Source organism: Haliotis rubra, unplaced genomic scaffold, assembly GCF_003918875.1.
Source record: "Haliotis rubra isolate DU_JTF1 unplaced genomic scaffold, ASM391887v1 Scf56, whole genome shotgun sequence".
NCBI lineage: Eukaryota > Metazoa > Mollusca > Gastropoda > Lepetellida > Haliotidae > Haliotis > Haliotis rubra.
This window is the reverse complement of record NW_025767257.1, coordinates 2,553,577-2,579,252: the sequence shown is the minus strand read 5'-3', so window position 1 is coordinate 2,579,252 and position 25,676 is coordinate 2,553,577. Positions and strand designations below refer to the sequence as shown.

The following is a 25,676-nucleotide window of genomic DNA, read 5'->3' as shown; positions in this document are numbered from 1 at the left end:
TGTTTAATGTGATGTTGGCATTTGGCTGTTGGGTTTCCTTTTTGAATACTTAATGGATGTGATTGTATTGATAATGCAGATGTTTGGTAAAATGATCAGTAATAGAAAATATCATGCTCTTGGAAAATATTGTCTTGACATTCCTTGAAATTTGACTCAGGATTTAGAATTGTGAATTTAATGGCACAAAATGTTTGTCTTTGTATAATAAACTATACTTTTTATCATTTTATTTTTATCCTTCCGTTTTTCAACTTGTAATTGATATTGGCTGAATGTTCTGTCAATGTGTGTGAATATCAAGTGGTAGGGGTAAACTCTTCTTCTGACGATGTAATGTTGAGAATCTAAGGCATTCAACAATTTTCTTGATTAATAGTGGAACACCCTGTTTTCATTGATGAGTTTGTATGTTTGTGTCTAAATGATAAATGCATCATTATATCTCCTGGATATGTTGTAGGTATTAGTCAGTAATGTTATATTAGACAAAAACAATGATCTAATTTCTTTAAGAATGTGATGTAGATAGCTTCAGGTGTGTGAAGGGACACAAAGTGTTGACGGAGTTGACTCTGCTGTGTGTGTTGGTGTGTGCTGGACCAGGCTCTGCTGTCCTGTGTGTAGAGGTCTTTGGTATTGATCAGTGTGCTTTGGCTGTCTACATGCAAGGAGGAAAACGTCTCATTGGTTATGTCACTGCAGGGACGTTTACATTAGTTCTACGTTTGTATTTGCAGATTTCCTCACATATTAGGTGTCAGTTGAAACAGAGTTATTACAACGTTGAGAAGAGGGTCTTTTATAACACTGTTTGGATTCACACATAGAAGTATATGTATTGCCATCCATGTCTGTTATCCCCATGTTCAACTTGAGAGGGAGAAGTCATTATAAATAAAGCAGAATTCAAGAAAAAAGTATGCATACTTTGGAAATTAACTATTGTCTCACAATGATAGCCCTGTCAGTATAGTTTCCGGAATTACCTTGTGTTTCACCACTGTAATGACTATAATTACCTTGTATCTCCCAATGATAGCCCTGTCAGGGTAGGTTTTCATGACTGGAGTCTGTGGAATTACCTTGTATCTCACAATGATAGCCCTGTCAGGGTAGGTCTTCATGACTGGAGTCTGTGGAATTACCTTGTATCTCCCAATGATAGCCCTGTCAGGGTAGGTCTTCATGACTGGAGTCTGTGGAATTACCTTGTATCTCCCAATGATAGCCCTGTCAGGGTAGGTCTTCATGACTGGAGTCTGTGGAATTACCTTGTATCTCTCCAAATGATAGCCCTGTCAGGGTAGGTCTCATGACTGGAGTCTGTGGAATCCATGTACCGTGTATCTCACAATGATAGCCCTGTCAGGGTCTCATGACTGGAGTCTGTGGAATTACCTTGTATCTCCCAATGATAGCCCTGTCAGGGTAGGTCTTCATGACTGGAGTCTGTGGAATTACCTTGTATCTCCCAATGAAGGCCCTGTCAGGGTAGGTCTCATGACTGGAGTCTGTGGAATTACCTTGTATCTCACAATGATAGCCCTGTCAGGTTAGGTCTTCATGACTGGAGTCTGTGGAATTACCTTGTATCTCCCAATGATAGCCCTGTCAGGGTAGGTCTCATGACTGGAGTCTGTGGAATTACCTTGTATCTCCCAATGATAGCCCTGTCAGGGTAGGTCTTCATGACTGGAGTCTGTGGAATTACCTTGTATCTCCCAATGATAGCCCTGTCAGGGTAGGTCTTCATGACTGGAGTCTGTGGAATTACCGTGTATCTCACAATGATAGCCCTGTCAGGGTAGGTCTCATGACTGGAGTCTGTGGAATTACCTTGTATCTCACAATGATAGCCCCCACAGCGTCTTTATAATCTGATTGATCTACAAATTGATAATTCATCGGTTCTAGTAAAGATGAAAAAATACCCATGTACATACAGCTTCCTTCACAAGAAACTGAGTTGTTGCCACCTCTGACTTGATAATGCTCCACAAATCAATTAGACACCTTTGTGTCCTTCCGTTTTAAATGAATGTAAATGTTTATAGTTATAAAAACCATCTCTCTCCAACCTTTAGTCAACAGCTGAGTTGTCAGAGTGCGCTGTGTCCCCACCTATGAGAGATGTAGTCACTGTTTGATGTTAATATTGCTAATAGCGCGTAATACGAAGAAGAAACCATGATCTCGTAAGCTGAAGAGCTGCCACACAGAGAAAGAGTTGTTTTGTATTGATCTAGGAACATTTTCTTTTGCCCTGACCCAAAATGGCCTCATTGTAAATGTTTGTGAGGATTTGTCCCTTTCTTGGTAAACTTGTTCGTTTACCATACCGTTCGGTTAGAAAATTGTCTGCATTTGTGTTGAACAGGAATTTGGAGATGGGAATACCATTTAGTAAGTTTTGTTCTTATTTTGTAAGTAAAACCTTGAAAATATGTCCAAATGTGTGACAATTCATTAGTAATTGTGTTGAGACAAAATTATATATTATTTTGATAGTTGTTGACAGTGGTCTGTCAATATTGGGCAGATTTAATGGTGCATGTTGTATGTTAATATTCCAGATTTACTTGATGAAGACAAGTTTTGTCATTGTTGCCCAAATTCCTCATGGTTGTGTGAATTCTCTGCCAATATTTGCGTATTGATAGAAAAGACCAGGCTTTGAAAATTTCTCATAATTTCATTTATGCAAATAGTAGCAGTTTTAGGAAGTGCTGGATGTTGTTTGAACAAATTAAAAGACAACATTGCCAATTATTGTCATAAGCACATTGGGAAAAATAAATCAAAACTGGAACATTACCATTTCATTTTCAAGAACAATTTTATTACAATTATTAAAACAATTTGTATTTTACATCCAAGTATATTTATACAGTTGAACTCTGCTGTTCCTAAGGATGGTTTCCCTGTTTCCTCATCACTTGCATGAATGTTGATAGTGAGTGAGTGAGGAAGGGAGAAATGAATGAGTGATAATACTGCATAAAACAAATAAAAGCGATGTAGAAATACTATTCAAATATGACATTCCAGGGAAAGAAATGACTGTTCAAATTAATCTTTGATTTATTTTATCATAAATTTTATCATTTAAATTGTGCTTAAATCAGATGTTTGAAGACTTAAAAACTCAGTAGGAGATTACTGGCATGGGTACGATTGCCATATGTTTACCATAGTCCAGAAGTGGCATTCAGATGAGGGGTAAAAAGGGTTTCCTGAACTTCATGAATACCTGTGAGGCGTCGTGTAATGACTTGGTTATTGGATCAATGGACATTTAAAAACATGTAGAATATAATTCACATTTTGAGATCAATATATTTCTCTCACTGCCACAGATATGAACTATTTCAGTTTTGAAAAGGTGTATGTGTTGGTCAATAGGCATGATTTTAGGAACAGAAATAATCCTAATCCTGACATGTTTCATTTTTCTTTGTTTCAAACATGTCAAAAGGCTTGCTGTACTTTTAAGAATTTACTTAAAAGAAATGTGAAATGTTTTTTTTTTGTGAAAACAAAAAAATGTTTGAAGCAATTTGTGAAAAAGGCCATCCATCCCTTCTCAATCTGTATGTGTGTTAAGTCTCGCACCTTTGAGAATGTGTATCCAAATTGTTTCGAGTCTTGATTTGTGTGTCCTCACACAGAGAGTTGGCACTTACAACAAAACAAGCCAAACAGGTGGTGTTGATAGCAACAGTGACGTATACCACCGACAAGAAATAAGGGAGTTAATGATTTGATGTAGCTGTTGTTGAGGTGGAACTCTGGTGTTGCATCTGAATGCAACATCTGACCACGATGTGACTTCATGTAATCATTTGAAATGTGTGAAGCCCATTTCTGGTGTCTCCCCGCCATGATATTGCTGGAATATTGCTAAAAGCGGCGTAAAACCATACACACTCACTACATAAAACTGACAACCCCTAATGCAACTGAGCTAAGCACACGCTTAAAAATGTCCCTGAGACACTATCGAAGGGAATGGCAAATTGTGGGTACAGAAGATGCGGGGTCTGACGCCAACATCCCAAGTTGAATGATTGTTTGGCAAATTAAAAAGTTAAATTTCTTTGGTATCAATAGAGAATTCCGTAAAATAACAGGAAGGCAAATTTCAACATCTACCATAGTTTGTCTGAAAGCAAGGCGCCTGTGAAAGGTGTGATCCTAACAGCTTTACTATACAGACAATGATTTGTGTCGGCCAGATAACACCAAGGACGGGCTGTGCACAATGGCAACATAAAATGTTTACAGACGAATCTAAGTTTTGCTGCTAATTCACTGATGAAAGGAAGTGTTATCGGCGACAGGGCGGTGGGGTAGTCTAGTGGTTAAAGCGTTGGCTCATCACGCCGAAGACCTGGGTTCGAATCCCCACATGGGTACAATGAGTAAAGCCCATTTCTGGTGTCCCCCGCCGTGATATTGCTGGAATATTGCTAAAAGCGGCGTAAAACCAAACTCAGTCAGTCAGTCAGTTATCGGCGACAAAGTGGTGAGGGGTATGCTAGGGCAACAACCCTGACCAGTATTATATGGGGTGGCTGTGAAATGGTGTGGGTAGTGGTCACACATGATGGGCCAACTGAATTGGTTATTGTGAATGGACATTTTACTGGCCAGCATCATGCTGTTTTCCATTTGCTAGAAATTTCTCCAGAAATTTTGAACTGCAACTTGACAGTCATTGTCCTAAACCTTAGTGCTACGCCAATTGTAAGTCTAAGTTAATTAATCGGAGTTACGATCACCTTGGTGCTAAGATCACTTTGTACAATGGCACACAGGCCATGACCAAACATCTCCAACAATAATGCATATGGAAATTGGACCAGCTTGCTAAGTTCTTTTCATATCCCCAGTAGAGCATATGTGGGATGTTGTTTTGGGCAGAGACTGAGCACCCTGTCATCGTGGCCCTCTTTGGGGTCGCTCCTCACACTGGTGATACCAAAGGCAGCCATATGCAAGTTGCAATCAACATATGGGCACAGGAGACACTGATCTGAATACCGGAAAATAATTGTACAGACATTTTCACCTTCACCATAATTTTATCTTTTCTTACATTAATTTGTTAGTAGTATAGATACTTGGAACACAAGTAGATTTTATGTAACTTTCAATGTAGCTGTAGATGATGGTCATGGATGCATCGTAATACTAGAGCTCATATTTCTTCATTTATTTAATGTATATGTAATGATTGGGATGTCTCAATGTATTTGGAAGAATATATTGGTGGTTAAAAAAATTACAAAAACTACAGCAATATGCACAAAGTTATGTATGCTTGGGCCAATTGGCTGCAAGTCAATTACACGGTTTTTCTGCTGCAGACTCCAATGTTTTTATGTCTGTATCATTCTAACAGTGAATAATAACCAAAATAACACAGGCACGATGTATCAGTTTCAGACATGGCACATATTACATGACAGTGTCCGAGGAAATGGGTCAGAAACTGTAGTTTGTAGTGTGGTTGTTAAATTGTCATTTGGGGCGTAGAATTGCTCATGAAATTGACATGTTATGCACAGTTGACTACTTACGTACAGTGATGTGTATCATCAGCCATGTAATGTATGTTACATCATGAATTGGGGCGGTGGGGTAGCCTAGTGGTTAAAGCGTTCGCTCGTCACACCGAAGGCCCGGGTTCGATTCCCCACATGGGTACAATTTGTGAAGCCCATTTCTGGTGTCCCCCGCCGTGATATTGCTGGAATATTGCTAAAAACGGCGTAAAACCATACTCAGTCAGTCAGTACATCATTAATTTCATGTAGGAGAGTCCCGTGCTTGCAGTGATATGATGACACATTTTACCATGGAGACTGGTGTCATGTTTGGTTCACTGAACAGGGGTGGAAACAAGTGGGTGGTGCCCAAGTTTGTCAGGACTCAATGTCAAGTTGTCTTAGTAGACTCAGGATTCAGACTAGTGTGAGCACAGTTAGCAATGTACATAATTCAATCTTTCTTGCTACTTTAGATTCTTCCTCTGATGATGATGACAGTGTTTTTGACGAGGACCATTCCCGGGGCTTCCAGCGAGGAGGCAACAGTCGTGACAGCGGTGCTAGTTCCTCCTCGTACTCCGATGCTGGTGCATCCCCCCATCACCAAGCCCAGGAGCGTCCTCGCAGTCAGCAGTTTGGCAACTTCATCATCCCAGGAAACACTGCCAGACATGCTCTAGCAGATGTCATGCAGAACTCCAGACATTGTGAGTTGTGTTTATTTTAGGGAAGAACATTGGGCCCTTATCATAAAGTGTTTCTGGAGAGAGCTTACTGTTTAGGATCAGGTGGTACTCATGCTATCAACCTCTAGTTTGTCTCCTCGTTACATGTGTGCTGCTTCTATATGGTAGGAATAATGCTCAATGCAGGTCAGATGACAATCATTCTTTAGTTTGGGGTCATATGGAATGGATTTTATGTGTGAATAAGACTTGTAAATTCCCCTTTAGAAAAAAGAACTTAATAATCAAAACAAGAAATACAAAATGTTCTGTAAACCAATAAATATCTGACCACCTGTTTGTTGCATAAGAGCTTATAAAGGAATCTTGTCTCTCCTCCCTCGGATGGGACCATGGCTCTTGTGGCTGCATATTCTGATTTGTGATGTTTGGGTTGCCATCTAGATAGTGCACTTTCTTGTCAGGTGAAAGGCTGGACTTTTTATTCAACAAAGTACTCAAACTATGGTTTATCTACTTCCAGCACATCATATATCTCAGCCTCCCGATGTGACGAACAACGCCAAGAGTCTCCGCCAAGCTGACCGCGTCGGGCGCTACAACCAGTCTTCAGTCCGCATCACCACCACAGGCAACGTCACTGGCGTTGAGGATGATGGTACAAACATATGCTTTTCATACTATGGTGTGGGCTCATTTTCAGAACAGCACTTGAGAGTATATTAAGATTTAATTGAAATTTGACAGAATATTTAGAATAGCCTGTAGAATATGACCACAGTCATGACTCAGTTTTGACAGTATCTGGACCTGAAAGGAATTAGTTGATTCAGTGTGTCCTGTCATCCGGACATCAGTGACCACCCAGGGTGCCATTGTACAAAGCAGTCTTAGGTGATTGTAACTTCCATACCTTATCAAGTATTACGATTGTCGTTAGCGCTAAGGTTGTTTTGTACAACGGCACCCTGGTAACCAGTTTGCCTTCAATAAACACATGAGATATATAGGCGATATCACTCATTGTCTTAAAAACTTGAATGTCAAATGCTGGGAATATTTGGGTTTTAATGAAGACATCTTAGTGTTTTGATAAATGCAAACGTCTACTTTATTTTGCAAATATTGTATGTTAAAAGTGCCATATTTCTAAGTGTTGAAACATTGATGTATATAAACGTCATCCCAGTTCATCCCAAGTGAGGTAAGTTGTAGTTGTCAGTTTTCACCATGATTGACTCTCTTGCAGGGCCTCGACATGGAAAAGTATCAGCTAAAATTCAACAGTTACTAAATACTCTCAAGGTAAGAGTTACTTCAAAAAGGCCTTGTTGTCATTGTGAGGTTTGACACAAAATCAGAGAAGGAATAAAGATTTACTTTCAGAAATCAGGTGCTCTCTCTTTCGTTTATGACAGATAAGATAAGGATATACATCCCCAGAAGGTGAATAGGCAAGGCAGTCATTACAAGGAAGAAAAACAATAATAAAGTGAAAAAGCACATTGAAATACACATCCCTTGTTTGACATGCAGGACAAATGAAAATAGACTTGGGGTTGAAGGGAATAAAGAAAATATTGACATTTATCTGATAAATAGTTTACCCAACCGGTTTTATTTGGAAACATCTTCTGTCAATGTTTGACACCCTGTGTAATGAGAAGTACTCTAAATATCAGCTAGACATGCAATGTATAACTGTGAACAGACCAACTAGTCTTCTTCAGTTCCAAGTTGTCTGGGACCAAGGAAGCATTACAGATATTTATCATGGTTTGATTAATAATTTATTTGTTTCCCTTTAAAGAAAAGTGACATTTTTACTGTGTAGTATCTCTCTCTTGCTAATGGTGGTTGTTTTATCTCAGGATCTGGGCTGTGTTTGTAGTGGTATGTCCTTTTTACAGAGACCCAAGAGAAGACCGCTGAAGGAGTATTTCATGGACGAGGATGAACACACTTTAGAAAGTGAGATTCTCAGCTGCTGTGTATATTTGTGTTTCTTGTAGTTTCTTGTCATTTACTGATAAAGTTGGCTGTCATTCAGATTTTCTTGTTTAAAGTTATGTAACATGTAAGGTCTATAACTTTTTTATTCAAATTTTGATGATGTTTGGGTTTCAGTGAAAATAGGATATGTTGAGTGGTTTACCCAACCGGTTCTATGGTGAAACTTGAAGTTTTTGTGCATTAAAGAATTTTTTCTACCATGGAAGGGATATTTTGTGTTTTATACATGCAGATAGATTTGAAAGTCAGAATATAGAATATGATTTCTTTACAACACATAATCTTGGGGCATGTATGCTGCTAATTATGATGCATTGTTTCCTTGTGTAATGATGACCATTATATGATGGCAATGTGTAGAATGACTGGTTAAAGGAGAATACATAATGCTGACTGATTCTAGGGGAATGCATAATGCTGACTGATTCTAGGGGAATGTATAATGCTGACTGATTCTTGGGGAATGTATAATGCTGATTGTGTGGATGTGCATAATGCTGACTGATTCTAGGGGAATGTATAATGCTGACTGATTTTGGGGGAACTCATAATGGCGACTGATTGTGTGGGTATGCATAATGTTGACAGATCCTTGGGGAATGCATATTGGTGACTGTGGTTGTAGGAGAATGCATAATGGTGACTGGTTGTAGGAGAATGCATAATGGTGACTGTGGTTGTAGGAGAATGCATAATAGTGACTGTGATTCTGAGGTAATATGCTGACTGTGTGCTGTATGTTTGTTCTATTGTACCAGTGCCTACTGCTGATCCTAATGCACCCAAACCAGAGGGAAATGAACTGACTCCAGTACCAGGAGAACAGCTAGTGGTAAGTTGTCATTAGCACTCAGGCATAATGTGGTTGTGGTATGCTCATTATGTTAAAATACAAAGCTCTGTCTTCTTTCTTTGATGTTTCTAATGTGTCCTAATGTGTTATTGGGGTCAAGATGAATGGTATAAATAAAGCCTTGTTACTTTTAAATAGTTAAGCTTTTATTCAACAAAAAGACTTTAGAACTTTCAAAGATTATCATTAATCACTTGGACAGTTATGTCTCCATATTTGAGGTCTTGTTCAGAGTTTAGGAATCTGATGAAAAACAATTGTTTCAAGATCATAACAGGTTTATGCTTTCCAGCTGCATTGAGCTGAGATACATTATCTAAATGAATCACTGTAGAAAGCAGCTTTAGACCCTGCCGACCAGCTCACTTGTTGCCTTACTACATAAGCTTCCTCCCCCACTCCCCCAGATTCCATCAGGCCTCCCCCACAACCTGGAGGCTGCCCTGCAGAGGTATGGCTCCTCCAGCTTCAAGGCCAACGCCGTCACCGTGCTGGACCAGCATGGGAAACCTTCCTACAATCTCACATATGGTCAGTAGTAGCACCACACAACTACCATGTCCTCAACCTATGCTTGATGTAATCACGGGTAGCAGTGTTAAGGGTCATCAGTAGTTATGGGCCCAAAGCTATATTATCGTGTGACATGGAATTTCATTTGTAAACCATTTAGGATTGATAATGACAAAGTGACTTTTGTTTCACAAATCTCACAAGATAGACTATTTGTTTTAAAATTTTGTGCCATGGCTCTTTGTTTACAAGTATCTCCGGCACAGACCTGCGTTAGAAATTGCCTTCAACTTAACTAGTGCTATGGAGCCACCTCAGTATACTGTGGGTGATGCTCCTGACGTTTAAGCTCAACATGGAAAGTCCAGTGTTTAATATTAGAAAATGTGACACTTTGTTTGGTAGTTTTACTTTTTAGAGTGCAGGTTATGATATTAATAATATCATTGTTTGTGATGTGAAATCTTCCATAATTATTATGATCTGTGACTAACTATTTTGCAACATTTTCCTTGCTTTGAAACAATGATGGGTTCTTCAGTTTGGAAACTGATTTTAGGGCTTGGGATCTTAAGTGACACATTCCTGGCTTCTTCTTCTTGTCTATCCCAAATAGAGTTGAGTCCAGTATAGACTAGGGCTCCCCGTCAACACTTACAAACATGCCACTTACTTTTTTATCTTGGATCCACATACTGAAAGCAAGCTTAACTTGAAATGTTTCTTTGTTCCAGGCAAGCTTCTGAGTCGGACTCAGAAAATTGCTTTCAACTTGTTGCACAAAGTGGGCCACAAGGAAGGAATGAGCATAAAACTAGGAGATAGGGTGAGGATGGGCATACATTCAGTGGGGTTCTATGTCTCATATATGCTTAAAGCTGTATTCCATATTCAGAATGAATATATGGATTTTGATTCCTTTTATGAGGAAAATTGAAAATTGAAATTTTTCTAATGCTTCACAAATCATATATGAAGCTAACTGAATATTGTCCCTCTAATACAGAACTTGTGAAGATCCGGGTTAGAATTGATCTCCAGTAATCCGTGCTTGTCGTAAAAGGCAACTGATGGGATCGGTTGGTCAGGCTCGCTAACTTGGTTGACACATGTCATCGTATCCCAATTTCGTAGATAGATGCTCATGCTGTTGATCACTGGATTGTTTGGTCCAGAGTCGATTATTTACAGACCGCCGCCATATAGCTGGAATATTGCTGAGTGTGGTGTAAAACTGAACTCACTCACTCACTCATCTAATTTCAGTGTTAGGAAATATGAATTTACGTGAAGTCATGGAAATATTTTATTTTCAAGAGAAGGATTATCAGTAATGTAGTTTGTTTTCTGGGATTGTAAAGGTATGTTAGTATGAAAACAAGTGATTGCAATGTGGCATGAAAAGTGTTGGATCCCTGACTGATGATGTTGTCAACAGGTGGCGCTAGTGTATCCCAACAATGACCCTATCTCCTTCATCTGTGCATTCTACGGCTGTGTGATGGCGGGTGTGGTGCCGGTCCCCCGTCGAGGTTCCTCTTACAAAGAGGGTCAGTGATAGACATGTAAGGTCGCACTGCATCTGTGCTTTTGGCTTCTTTTGTTGGTAGACATTTTAGAATGCAATCATAGGGCTGTGAGTAGTTGATGTCTGCAGATTATTGATATTTGACAGAAGTAATTGGTGGAGGTAATGGTTTGTGTAATTACATCGTGAACCAGTATCTGATACTGATCGTCTATTTGTGTTTCTCATAGAGGAGAAGTAAAGATGACGTGTTGTGTGCAGCATTGTAAGCAGTATTAGACACAAGAGGAGAAAGCACTTGTATGTTTGTGTCAAATTAGATTAGTTTTGTCCAGTTACGTGTTATTTGTCTGCTGCTGCATCTGCCACTGCACCTGGTCAGTCCATCATACGTCACACTCAGTCTGGAAGTGAAAGTATTCTAGTTATATATATATATTCCAGAGAAATTGGTTTGAGTAAGTTCACTGATGAGAATATGTGCAGGTCGCGTGATCTGATGGTGTTGCTGTTTCAGTTGTATGTTGATATCATGTGATTGGTGAAATGTGAATTTCATGTATTAATGGTCTTATGCTGTTGCCATGGATACAGGATGCGGGTGGAGCAGGTGTTGGCTTCCTGTTAGGCAGCCTGAGTGTCTGCTGGGCACTCACATCTGAGGCTTGCTTCAAAGGGCTTCCAAAGTCCAGTAGTGGAGAGGTCATCACTTTTAAAGGTAAGAGATACCGACAAGTCATGAGCAAGTGGAGGGAGCACCCTGGACAAAAGCAATGAAATAAACACTTGTGATGGGATACTCGGCTCCAAAGACAAACTTATCAGAGTAAAGCATCCACTTGTGGTGGGACACTCAGCTCCTTAGATAAACTGGGTGCCGTTGTACAAAACAACCTTAGCGCTAAGACTACCTTAAGTCTATGTTAAGGTATGGGAGTTACGGTCACCTTAGCGCTAAGATCGCTTTGTACAACGACACCCTGGAATATAGTAAAAATCACTGAAAGTGAGATATGCATGTGACAGTTAGGCTCTTTGCCTTGATGCTGTTTATGTCTGTCTCAACAGGTTGGCCGAAGCTGAACTGGTTTGTGACAGAAAATCTGAGTAAACCAACCAAAGACTGGCAGCCGCCCTCCAAGGGAGAAGATGTGCCAGCATATATTGAAGTAAGTATTGGATTTGTCATGAGATTTCCATGATCTTTTGTTGGGGACATGGTAGGTTGAGTAGACTGAGTTGTCTCCCTTTGCAATACCAGGATCCGCTGGTCATAGATTTGAATCACCAAAGAACCGTTCCTAATGATGATAACTAAGTGTAATACTTTCACAGCTTTTTGGAAACAATTTCTAACAAAGTTTTTTCTTTTGTTTTTCAACTATTTTTGTGAGATTCTTAATACTTTTCCATACCAGTGCTTGTGGTTTTCACCAAAATGGTGAGACTTACACCACCAAGGACTTTTCTAACCACATTTTGCTAACATCCTGTGATATGACTTTACCACTGTTAAAAGCAGCATTGTCGCCATATCACCTTCCCACTCTTACTTTTCTGTTAACTGACTGTTCTTCAAGAAACAGTCAACCAAGTTTTGTCTTAGAGAATAACCATAATCTGTGTCAAAGGTGATTGAGTACATCTATTGAGTGTTGATTGTCTTGCATTCAGTACACAATAAACAAAGACGGCAGCACAGTGGGTGTCACAGTCACAAGGAACACCATGTTCTGCCACTGTCGGACTCTCACCGTCGGCTGTAACTACTCCGAAGGTGAGCAACTGTATTTCATCAAGTATTGTAGTACACACCTGTAGTATTATGTTCAATTTGTGCAAGTGGGTCCATTTGATATGCTGAACTCTTCTAAATGATTGGTGATTTGCTTTCCATCTTCCTGATTATGTCTGTATAGAAAGGTTCACAATTACTTATTTTGACAATTATTTTACTGGATTTATTTACATTTGGTTTGCCTCGTGAATAAGCTGTTAGCAATGTAACCACATTATGAAACTTGATGTATTTGTTTTCTGTTTTAGGCGAAGTGATGGTGTGTGTGCTGGACTTCAAGAGGGATGTAGGGCTGTGGCACGGAATCCTCTGTGTAAGTAGAGAGGGCATTCTCTGAGACTGGGATTGTCCGGGTGGGGTTGTCCAGGTGACTGGATCTTGATGTTCTTGAATTTCAGTGTTGTGTCACTTTAGACTAAATTTATTACAATACAATGTCAGATTTTTCTCCTTGTTAGTTCTCATCTGCAGAACTATGTCCTTTAAGAGTGTACGTGTCAAATCTTGTGTTCGAATATTACATTACTCGGACAAGTCGGACAGCACAATACTTGTTTCTAGAGGTTTCCTCGAACTGGTAAATGTCTCTTTCATTTTGTTCCCATCATGCATGCCTAGCAGTGTTACAACCCATATACTAAAACTCTACTCATTCAGCATTTCTTTTGTTTTTCAGAGCGTATTTAATGGAATGCATGTGATATTTATTCCCTACTCCCTGATGAAGGTGGACCCAGCATCCTGGATGAAGATGGTTACAAAATACAAAGGTAGAGTGACAACTGTCCTATCCAGGAATGGTTCTTATGATAACATGGCTTTTACAAATGTTGAATATGATTAAGACTATGAGAAAACAACTTTTACCCCTGAGAAGACTTTTAATATATTTCAATTATGAAGTTAATACATATCAAGCTGTGAAATGTAAATTGTGAGAGAGTTCGTGTGTTAAAACTGTTACCATTGATTACAGATTGACATGGCTGATACGTTGGCCCCTAAATGATTGGTTGTGTAGAGTACCTTTTACACCTCTGACTGTCCTGTTTAGGATTGCTTAGAATAATGGTTGTGCTGAGTTAGTTGTAATTTCATTCAGAGGTTCGTGATTTTTAAAAAAGCTCTGTAAAACAAGTAAAATAAATAGCAGTCCCCACTGTCAGCTTCAGCGTGTAGCAATATGGATAGAGGTAAAAAGAAGCGAATTAACTTGCATATGATCAAACAATGTGTGTTTGCAATGTTAAACAATGACGTGAAATATCAGTCTTCACAACATTAGAGCAACTTTTCAGTGGCTGTATCCTATAGCGATATAATATTGATGCAATAACACTGGAATGGTGCAGCGGCTGCAGCTGACGGACATGTTTGTTGCAGCGTGTGTGGCGGTGGTGAAGTCGAGAGACATGCACTGGGGGTTGTTGGCACAGAAGGACCACAAAGACATCAGCTTTACCTCGTTACGAATGCTCCTTGTGGCTGACGGTGCTAACCCCTGTAAGTATACTCATGGCCTTTCTGTATTCTGTAAGTTTCCAGATGTCTCCTTGTTTAGTCATTCATGATTATTTTTGCATTTTGTCATGAAAAAGTGATTCAAGATTTATTACCTTTTCTGCAATATGAATGAAGGAGGTATCTGCAATATGTCATCCAAATCATTATACAAAATATGCATCCTAAAATTCTCTCTCTAAGTGGAAGAAAAACAGTCAAGGTCATATCATGAGTTATAATTATAGTACATAATAGGTAGATCAAAAGTAAAAGGCATTTTGAAAACTATAGAAACTCTTTTCAAAGGAATCACTCCATATACATATTTACAATTGTCTTAAGCCTATCCTATTAACACAGCCTATAAGTAGCTAAAATCCAAATGCCACTAACATTGCTAAAAGATCAACAACTTGATGAAAAGAATGCCTTGTGGAAGCAGTATGTGCCTGATGGTGACTGATTCTGTCTTGCTTGTTTACTGAATGATCTTTTGTTTGTTTCAGGGTCTTTAACATCCTGTGATTCATTCCTAAGTGCTTTCCAGGCCAAAGGCTTGAAGGCCGATGCCATCTGTCCGTGTGCTAGTTCCTCAGAAGCGCTCACTGTCTCAGTCCGCAGGTAGGAGCTGTATTCCGCCTCTTGAACACATCCTGTTTGTTTTTGCAGTACACTGACAAATTCTGTGAATTAGGATAAGCAATGTAACTAAACAGTTAACTTTTACAGTGCTTCAGTGATTAGAGTTCAGTGTCATGTATGGTCAAGTTTACACAAGATCACACTGCTGAGTTATGATCATTGTAGTGCGAAGATCGCTTTGTGCAAGTGGTGCCTGTTATGTAACAGCAGTCATAGAATACACTTCCACTGATGTGATTTGGTTTGGTTGTTGGTTAACGCCGCACTCAGCAATATTCCAGCTATATGGCGGCGGTCTGTAAAAGATCGAGTCAGAACTAGACAATCCAGTGATCAACAGCATGAGCATCAAATCTAATTTAATTGGGATACGATGACGTGTCAGCCAAGTCAGCGGGCCTGACCAGCTGATCCTGTTAGTCGCCTCTTATGACAAGCATGGGTTGCTGAAGACCAATTCTACCCTGGATCTTCATGGGTCCACTGCTCACTGAACTTTAAGAGAGTGTACTTATTCATGTAACAACACTTGGAACCTTGAATTTGAAAATTTGTCATTAGAGATTTTTGCTTTTCATTTCATAGATGTTAAGCTTTCCATCAACAAGCTGTCAATGACATTTCTTGCTGACATTATTGACTGGAATTGCTATCTACCTACACTAACTCTTGGAATTCAAATGTGAAATCATGTGCAGATTTGTTTCTATTGTTCAAAGGGAGGGTTACTCACATTAGTCTCATGACTCAGTAATTTCACGAATTACAGTATCAGCCTCTGATGAACGATTAGAACAGTACAGTTGAACTTGTTTGTTACCATCTTGTAGCACCACAGAACTTAAAGTCTGAATGTGATGTGATGCAAATGATTTGAATTTGAAGATGATTACAATCCACGTGACTTATGTTGATGTGTTTCCCTCTCAGGCCGGGGAGAACCAGCAGCAGTGCTACAGGGCGGGGCATCCTCTCCATGCAGGGGCTCAGTTTCGGGGTGGTTCGAGTTGACAGTGAGAACAGCCTCACTTCGCTTACGCTACAGGACTGTGGACAGGTCATGCCAGGAGGTACGTCCAATAGGGAAAAGGGAGAAACGCTTATCACTGGCACCTCTGAAAGCAGATACACATATGTCCCTACCATACCTCTTTTGTGTTTTATGTTCTGTTACTGTAATTAATAGAAAAGCCATTGTTCTTCAGATGTGTTGGGTCCTGAAAAATCCCCGCTTTTGATATGAACATTTACAGTGATGCTTTGAAAGATACAATCTCAATAAAGTAACAGTTAATATTGCTGATTGTCCTGAAAAAGTAGATGTACCAGCCCAGATTTTCATGAATGAGGGATTCTTTAAACTCTGTAAACATAGGGCTGTTTTTATAACAGATTTATTCATTACTCCACACGAATCATTAATCCATCCAAATCAATTAAATATACACGCATACACGAGACTCACTGTGCCTGTTGTAGCTGTGATGGTGGTGATCCGGTTGGAGGGTGCTCCTTACCTGTGTAAGACAGACGAGGTTGGGGAGCTGTGTGTGTGCTCCGGCTACACGGGAGCGGCATACTGGGGACTTCAGGGACTCAGCACTGCAACATTCCAGGTACTGGGACACGGGTTGTAGTGGGGATGACACTAGTATATTGTAGTCAGGTAATGAAACAAAGACATGGAAGTAAAATCACACTACCTGTGTGCGCACTTTGTGAGTGAGTGAGTGAGTTTAGTTTATGCCTCACTCAGCAATATTCCAGCTATATGGTGGCAGTCTGTAAATAATCGAGTCTGGACCAAACAATCCAGTGATCAACAGCATGAGTATCGATCTACACAATTTGGAACCGAAGACATGTGTCAAAGCAGTCAGCGAGCTTGACCACCCGATCCCGTTAGTTGCCTCTTACGACAAGCATGGGTTACTGAAGATCAATTCTAACTCGGATCTTCATTTGTTGGTTAAAGATATTAACTTTATAGTAAAGCAGCAAATTTTTCCTTATCCTGACTCATGCTCTTTTTGCTTGTCTTCTTCTTCTTGCGAACATAGTGGAACACTTGTATCTCCCTAATTGAAGCTCCCTTCAATGTAAAATCACTAATTAGTACTCAGCACGAGTTACCTCCCTTCCACAAACGCGCGGGAACGAGGGCGCCACCTCCACCCATGTGCCTCACTCTCTCCTTCTTCGCCCAGTGAGCTGGACGTGAGAGCACCTGTGTCTCCCGACACACTATATCCTTTGATTATATTTAGTTAGTTACCTCGTATAGACATCTATAGAGGTTTAGCTAGTATCCTTCAACAATTATATATTGATATTTAGTCGTGTTTCTACTGTTTATTCACGGGGGCGCCGTGTTTGTTTCAGTGGATTCGTTGATAAAAATTCTGTTCTGTTGCAGATTCGTTTTTATTCTGCTGCTGATCCCATTTAATATGCCCTAGTTGTACTGCGCCATGTTCATTTTATTCACGTTGCAGTTCGCGGTACTAATTTATCCATTTCTGCCTTTAATAAATAATTACTTTGCGTTTGAGGCGCAGCAGCAGATAGGATCAAGCATTATGCAGAGTCTAGCCATGACTGATACACCTGAACCCCTCGCCAGTCTACTGCTGTTGGTCGACCCGCTCCGTCTGGTGTTCCGCTAGAGTGGTGGAGCGTGGGGCGTGAGTCCGCGCCTCCAAAGTGTCCTGCTTCCCAGACATCCCATCGTGGCAGCCGAAGACTAGAGTTTTCTACTGCATCTCAACGCCGACCTCTGAGGGGAAATCAACGAAGTCTACTTGAACTTTCTCAGCCGAGATTGTTCCGTCGCAGATTTGGGCCTGTAGCCTGTATGATGATCAGCCGATCATCATACCTGATAATACATCAAAAGAATGACCCGATGTCGGCAACAGTGATGTCAGCGCCAGATCAACATGCAGCCTGATGTACCAACGCTGATATTCTATGATCTTCCTGAGGGTCCGTCGCTACCAACACTCAAGCGCCGGACTTAGCACCCCAGGGCGGCGTCGACCTCTGAGGGGAAATCAGCGAAGTCTACTAGGACTTTCTCAGCGAGATTGTTCCAGCCGCTGAACTGGGCCTCTCACGATGATCAGCTGATCATCATTCGGCGCGTCGCCACAAGAAGCGACCCGAGACAGCTACAGTGACATCAGCAGAGATGGCCATGCAGCCTGATGTCTCTACACTGGCGTCGAGGCGACTTCCCTGAGGGTCCGCCGCTAACATCGCAGAGAGGGCACCGACTAATTAAGTCGCAGACCATCCCAGATGAACTGTTGCGGCAAATCATGAGTCATGATGGAGGCCACCACAGACTGGGAAGCAGCCAGCCCAAGGCCCGAGCCTTAGCGAAGGTTCCAGCGCCGAGCGACACCCCAGAGGCACCCCCATCAGCGTAGCAGCCACGGCGAAGCCACCGCCAGAAGGAAGTCGCAGACCACCTCCACGAAGGACCCAGATGTACAGCCAGCGAAGGCCTTCCAGCGGCGGGATAGATCATCACATTCCTCGGCTTCATCCCTAGATCACGGACTCAGACCGTCAGACCTCGGAAGCCTTCAGCGAAGGTCAAATCGCCGTTCCCCAGGACCCGGGCGCCAGAGGAAGCTTCGCGAAGGCCTTAGCGCGAAGGACACCTGACTACGAGAGCTTAGCGAAGCTATCAACATTCTCCTCACAGGTCTCGAAGGTCAGCGCATAGAGCGCGGAGTTCACCAACCACGATCTCAGCGCCGTTAACCGTGCGATCTCCTCATTACATCACCGTCGATCGTCTCACAGGTCACCACACAAGTCTGCACACAAGTCTACAGTCAGGTCTCCCCGGCGTCACCCGACATAGAGATAGAAATACACAGTCCACCATCAGAAGAGCATCAACCTCTCATCAGTGATGCTGGGATAGAAAATGATGGAGGCATCATTTTCTCAGGCGGCTGAGATCACGATATTGGATGGTAAACAACCTAGATCTCTCTTCACCTTCCAAGAGTGGCAGCTTCGGTGCAGACATACCTGATAAAGGAAGGCGAGGCAGGCGCCATCACCTTACCTCAATCGACTTCGATTGCTGCGGTGCCACAGTATGTGGACACAGCCTACCATAAAGCCATAACAGTTCAAAGCGCCAGAAGGCGTATGTTGTTGGCATTAATAGATCTAGAGCGATCAATGAGATTCTTATCACCAGATTTAGGTGACCGCGACTTCTGAAGATGATAGGATGATCTACTCGGCTCTACTTATGCAAAACCAGCAAGAACCACACCCTGTATGAAGCTAGCGGCTCATATATTGATCGATTTCTAGACGCTTAGCCTAGGAAGTCCCAGGCCACCTCGAAAGGGCTAGAGCCTCACCAGTTAACGGCTCACCAGCGTAAAACAATACACTCACTCACTCACTCCTGTTGAACACAGAGGTGGTTCGTGAAGCAAGCTCATATATTATATATATATACTGATGGGGCTCTGACTCAATACCTTCGCGAAGGTCGCGAAGGCTAAGTGGCTCCAAGTCTACCTCATACAGGAAATCTAGATTGGATGCTTGAGAGCTTAGCGAAATCTCCGGCGTCCACCGAGGAATTCTCCTCCAAGGTCTCCATATATTAGCCACTTTCGTCATATATAGCTACTTTCGTCAGTCCGTTCAAGACATCGCATAAGTTGTCTATCAACTGTATGCCATATGCGATCCATAAGCCCTGCTGCGAAGACAATTGCACAGGCTATTTACAACACAAAGCGTCGCTATATTAATTAATCAGCGGCGTTGCATAGATCTTCACAGAAATCAACCTTTCATTATAGATTGCTAGAATATGCAATCCCGGACTCTGATCTGAGTATCTACATGCGTGACCATTACACAGATCTGCAGACAATTCAATATCGAGAAATTGAACAGCAGCCTTGTTACAGCGAGTATAACTCATAATCGTCAAAGTTTCTGAGAAGAAATATGTACAAGTTCAGCTTTAATTCTACAATTATGGCGATACATTCATGTATACAGTCTACAAGCTGACAACTTGCAAGTTTATTGTACCTTTATATAAGAAATTGAATTATATTCAAAACTGAAGTTACTTTCCGCGACAACCAGGAAAATAACCTACCCAGCATTAATATTACAGAAGCGAGGTATTTGCGGAGGTTTCAGCAGCGTTTACCTTTAACCCTCGAAACACGTGGTCACTTTCGGGTAACCGGGGAAGCTGCGGTGAAGACCGGCGATTATGCTAATATCAGCGGCGGCAAGATTTTATACAAGGTTTTCCTGCTACACCCGGTGACATCACAGCGCGGGTATTCTACAGAATCAAAATGCCTTGTTCTGATTGGACCGCGTTGGACAACAACCTACGCAGAGGTCGATCTTACTTCACAGGTCAACACTTTCAGTGAACGAGCAAGCCTCCTTACAGTCCAGTTAATCTGAACCTTCATGATTGGGCTGCTTTCTTCAGGTTAGAGACCTCCCCTGTCAAGTTAGGACGAGAGCACGGCAGTCAGGCAATTTTACATAAACTTCAACGAGGACAGACACACCTGGTTGTGCACCTACATCGTCAAGGACTTCGCAGCGAATAACCTAGACGACGGGATACAAGTGGATCTAAATCCACAGCGTCTCAGACTACAGCTGAATTTCATAATCAAGCTACTAACACAACTAGATGGTTAGTAAACCTACTTAAACTTTCTGATTGAAGAATTAAAGCGGAAGTTTCACCCTCCAACTTGAGGATCTGAATATAGTGCTCCAACACCTCACAAGTGAGGTTTATGAACAACGCCTGGATGACATACTTGGACTTCATGATACGATGATTCTATCACGATGGCCAGCAAGAGCACTGTAAATTTATCTCCACCCGAACCAAACAGAAGGGAGTAATACAACAGATTATTTCCTCTATCATCAACTTACGCGGGAATGAAATCTCACGTACTATATCTCCGTTTGGATCAGAACTGTCATACTACGTGCATACAAGGCGGATGGACCCAATCCGACCCTCCATGAGCTTTTAATACTCATGATATTAGAAGCTAACTTCTGCATTGATCTACACAATGTTATTTGAAATAATGGAGGTTTATTTTCTGGAGATCCGATATGGTGGTTGCCAACCATTATCTGAGAGATATCATCACCGAGGGCGTCTCAGGTATACACCAATTCGATCCCATGGTCCTCGCACTACAGTTGACAGTTCCTCGGAGAAGATAAGTCAATCTTACAGATTTCTACTTATCTTATAACAGTACTAAATAGCTACATGCTATATATAATTTGCTTAAGTTCTTTTTATCATCACAGTACTATGATTATTACATCATACAATATATAAGTTAACAACTCTACAGAGTTGGTTATTATATATTTACCTTAACTTAATTATATCTTAAGCATAGTACTATACTCAGATTGTAAAAATATATAAGCTAACAAACTCTACAGAGTTTGGGCTTTTATATAGGTAGCTTAAGCTTATTCATATCTTAAGCTCAGTACTATGTTTATATCATATAAGTATATTAGCTAACAAACTCTAAAGAGTTTTTTGCTATTTGGCTTAAGTCTCATATCTTAAGCAATATGGTTACATTATAACATGTATTAGCTAACAAACTCTACGGAGTTTTTTGCTATATGTAACTTAAGCTTATTCATATCTTAAGCGCAGTACTATGTTGATATCATATAGGTATTTTAGCTATCAAAACTCTAAAAGAGTTTTTGCTATTATATATTTGGCTTAAGTTTCATCATAATTTAAGCTTTATGGTTACATTATAACTTGTATTAGCTAACAAACTCTACGGAGTTTTTTTTTTTGCTATTATATATGTAGCTTAAGTTTCCTTCAAATCTTAAGCTCAATACTATGTTTATATCATATAAGTATATTAGCTAACAAACTCTGGAGTTTTGCTATTATATATGTAGCTTAAAGTTTCCTTCAAAGCTCAATACTATGTTTATATCATATAAGTATATTAGCTAACAAACTCTCAGGAGTTTTGCTATTATATATGTAGCTTAAGTTTTCCTTCATGAACTCAATACTAGGTTTATATCATATAAGTATTTTAGCTAACAAACTCTAAAGGGTTTTGCTATTATACAATTAGCTTAAGTTTCATCATATCTTAAGCAGTATGGTTACATTATAAAATGTATTAGCTAACAAAACTCCACGGGTTTTGCTATTATATATATAGCTTAAGTTTAATTATATCTTAAGCTCAGTACTATGGTTATAACATAAAAGTATATTAGTTAATAAACTCTAAGGAGTTTTTTGCTATATACATTTAGCTTAAGTCTAATCTTATCTTAAGCTTAGTACTATGGTTACATTATTAATCTATAAGCTAATAAACTCTACAGAGTTTGGCTATTATATATGTAGCTTAAGTTAATTATATCTTAAGCACAGTACTATACTCATATTGTAAAAATATATTAGCTAACAAACTCTACAGAGTTTTGCTATTATATATGTAGCTAAAGCTTATTCATATCTAAAGCTCAGCATTATATCTATATCATATAAGTATATTAACTAACAAACTCTAAAGAGTTTTGCTATTATATAATTAGCTTAAGTTTAATCATATCTTAAGCTTAGTACTATGTTTATATCTTAAAGTATTTTAGCTATCAAACTCTAAAGGAGTTTATACTAGCATATTAACAAGCTTAAGTCTATTAGTCTTAAGCATTGTATTAATGTTATATATACTTTATCATAATAAGTACTTTGTAATAACCTTTATATGGCAGCTGATAAGTTAGCAGCAGGAATTCATCAGTTCAGTACCTTTATGAAGTTCCCATGGGGTTATTACAATCATCACAGTTCAAATCACTAATTATTAAAATCCAAAGTATTATATATTTCCCACCTCCCTTTCATTAGGTCTACAAGCAAAAGAGCATGAGTCAGGATAAGGAAAAATATGTAATTTTAGAGTAAAATTGATATTTTATACTTATCCTGACTCATGAATAAGCTCCTCCCATCCTCCCCACATAACACTTTGGATTTCCCTGTAAATTCAAATGTTGGGCTCAGTATATGAGGAGAGAGTGAGGCACATGGGTGGAGGTGGCGCCCTCGTTCACGCGCTTGTGGAAGGGAGGTAACTCGTGCTGAGTACTAATTAGTGATTTTACATTGAAGGGAGCTTCAATTAGGGAGATACAAGTGTTCCACTATGTTCGCAAGAAGAAGAAGACAAGCAAAAAGAGCATGAGTCAGGATAAGTATAAAATATCAATTTTACTCTAAAAATTACATTATGTATTCAATGGTGGAGAAATGTTTTTGTGTACAGATTTGTGAAGTGTTGATTCATAGTGATCTCAGTGTGGCAGTCAATAATATATTTCTTTCAAGAGTTGGAAAAAGTTATCTTTGCATGCTTCGAGAATTATTGTAGCAATCTACTTGTGTTGGTTGGGAGGAAGCAGATGTTTGATGTAAAGCTGTACTTTCAGGTTCAGCCCCTGCACAGTGATGGTCGACTGGCTGCAGACAAGATGTATGTGAGGACAGGGCTCATCGGATTCCTTGGACCAGTAAGTCATGCAGTGTTTGCACATTTCCTTTTGGACTTATCTGGAACCAGTCTTTAGAATCAGCACCCATTTATCATGGACCTGAAGATTTGACAGAATGTTACAAATAGTAATTATCTTTGACTTGAAAATTTGTACTCTCATCAAGTTGACATGATGAGGGTATATAGGATAGAGAACTGTGGCTAGATACCCTGGTATGACTGCTCTGTACAAGCTGCTGCTGCTGTGTTTCCAGGGCGGGCTTGTGTTTGTGTGCGGCAGCAAGGAGGGACTGATGCAGATAGCAACTAGACGGCACAACACTGACGACATCATAGCTACTGTGTTGGCTGTGGAACCTATGAAGTTCATCTACAGGGGAAGGTAGGAACACTTCTCCCAGTTTGCTGGATGAAGCTCAGCTTACAAATTGTAATATTGTGGCCATTTTCACATTTCTGGTTTGAAACAGTTTTGTATGTTTTGCAGCCTTGGTGTTCAAGTCCTACGTGTGCATACAAGTTTTACCCTTGTGATTTTCTAGTTCTTTAACATTTTTGCTGTAGAGTCCCAGTAAGAAACACAGCTATTGATTGCTGGTTGTTATTCTTGATAATGTTTTGTTTCTTAGGTCATTTGGGGCGTTGGGGTAGCCTAGTGGTTAAAGCGTTGGCTCGTCAGAATCCCCACATGGTACAATGTGTGAAGCATTTCTGGTGTCCCCAGCTATGATGTTGCTGGAATATTGCTAAAAGCTGCGTAAAACCAAACTCAGTCAGTCAGCCTTAGGTCATTTGCATTTAATTTTAGTTGATCAGAGTTTTGGGGAGGTTGGTAGCAGATAGTTTAGAGGTTTGGTAATGAAAAACATAAAATTTTGGATCAGTTCATTCCCTAATGGGGCGGTGGGGTACACTAATGGTTAAAGTGTCTGCTCGTCACGCTGAAGACCCGGGTTCGATTCCCCACATGGGTACAATGTGGGAAGCCCATTTCTGGTGTCCCCTGCCGCGATATTGCTGGAATATTACTAAAAGCGGCATAAAACCATACTCACTCACTCATTCCCTAATATGCATGTTGAAACCTATTTCAGGATTGCTGTGTTCTCTATCAGTGTATTGAAGGATGAGAGGATTGTGATCATAGCAGAGCAAAGGCCAGACTGTACAGAGGAGGAGGTAAGATCTGATACATATTTGAGGACAGTCAGGCGTTGGCAGTATTCTGTCTACAGGGCTCATGAGAGATGCTGGAATCCATGTATTATGAGTCTTTTCAAAGATATGTCCTTTGTGTGTTGTGCAAGACATTCTCATAGTTGTCATCTAAGTTTGGATTCTGGTGGCCAGGATTGGTTATTTAAAGATGGTTATGCTGTAGCGAGAGTACTGCAGCTCACTGTGACTCCTCTTGCTGTATGTGGAGTAAATGTGTTGCAGAGCTTCCAGTGGATGAGTCGAGTCCTCCAGGCTGTGGACAGCATCCACCAGGTCGGCGTCTACTGTCTGGCACTTGTACCACCAAACTATCTCCCAAAGGTGAGCCACTGGCTTGGGCATTGCTTACTTACAAGTGTTCAATACAAGTAGAAACTCCTGTTTTTATATCTGTCATCAAGGCTAATAGTGGAAGCATGGGTCTCCCAAAGTTTCTTTCTGTCTGATATACTCTGATAATACCTTATGTTTAACCTAAAATCTACTAAAACTGATGTTATGTGACATAAGTCTGTTAGTAGACTGGAAAGATTTTGGCAATGACTGGTGCATTTCACAAGATTTGGATTTGGAGTTCACAGAGCTGAAGAGTGCAGAATTACAATGTTGAATTACAACTATAGAAGGCCATTTCTCACTGTGAACACCTCTGTCATGGCTGCATCTGTTGCCTGCTGTGCAGAACTGCTGAATTAGTTTGACTAAATAAGTTTAATAGTATATTACAGCAGATAATTGTTTCCCTTACATATGGT

At 40.3% G+C, this 25,676-nt stretch overlaps 1 protein-coding gene across 1 annotated transcript in view; it reads left to right on the top strand.

Moving 5' to 3' along the window:
- The window catches only part of LOC124254007 (disco-interacting protein 2-like), a 92,883-nt gene that overhangs the window by 46,384 nt on the left and 20,823 nt on the right, over nucleotides 1-25,676 (top strand). Inside the window, 22 exon segments of the mRNA XM_046687871.1 lie at nucleotides 6,029-6,262; nucleotides 6,765-6,899; nucleotides 7,491-7,546; nucleotides 8,152-8,212; nucleotides 9,013-9,086; nucleotides 9,515-9,638; nucleotides 10,355-10,446; nucleotides 11,059-11,142; nucleotides 11,144-11,185; nucleotides 11,743-11,866; nucleotides 12,217-12,317; nucleotides 12,823-12,925; nucleotides 13,195-13,259; nucleotides 13,623-13,716; nucleotides 14,330-14,449; nucleotides 14,956-15,070; nucleotides 16,022-16,161; nucleotides 16,571-16,707; nucleotides 23,639-23,719; nucleotides 23,958-24,085; nucleotides 24,798-24,882; nucleotides 25,144-25,242. Coding sequence (XP_046543827.1) covers nucleotides 6,029-6,262; nucleotides 6,765-6,899; nucleotides 7,491-7,546; nucleotides 8,152-8,212; nucleotides 9,013-9,086; nucleotides 9,515-9,638; nucleotides 10,355-10,446; nucleotides 11,059-11,142; nucleotides 11,144-11,185; nucleotides 11,743-11,866; nucleotides 12,217-12,317; nucleotides 12,823-12,925; nucleotides 13,195-13,259; nucleotides 13,623-13,716; nucleotides 14,330-14,449; nucleotides 14,956-15,070; nucleotides 16,022-16,161; nucleotides 16,571-16,707; nucleotides 23,639-23,719; nucleotides 23,958-24,085; nucleotides 24,798-24,882; nucleotides 25,144-25,242 — 2,294 coding nt within the window.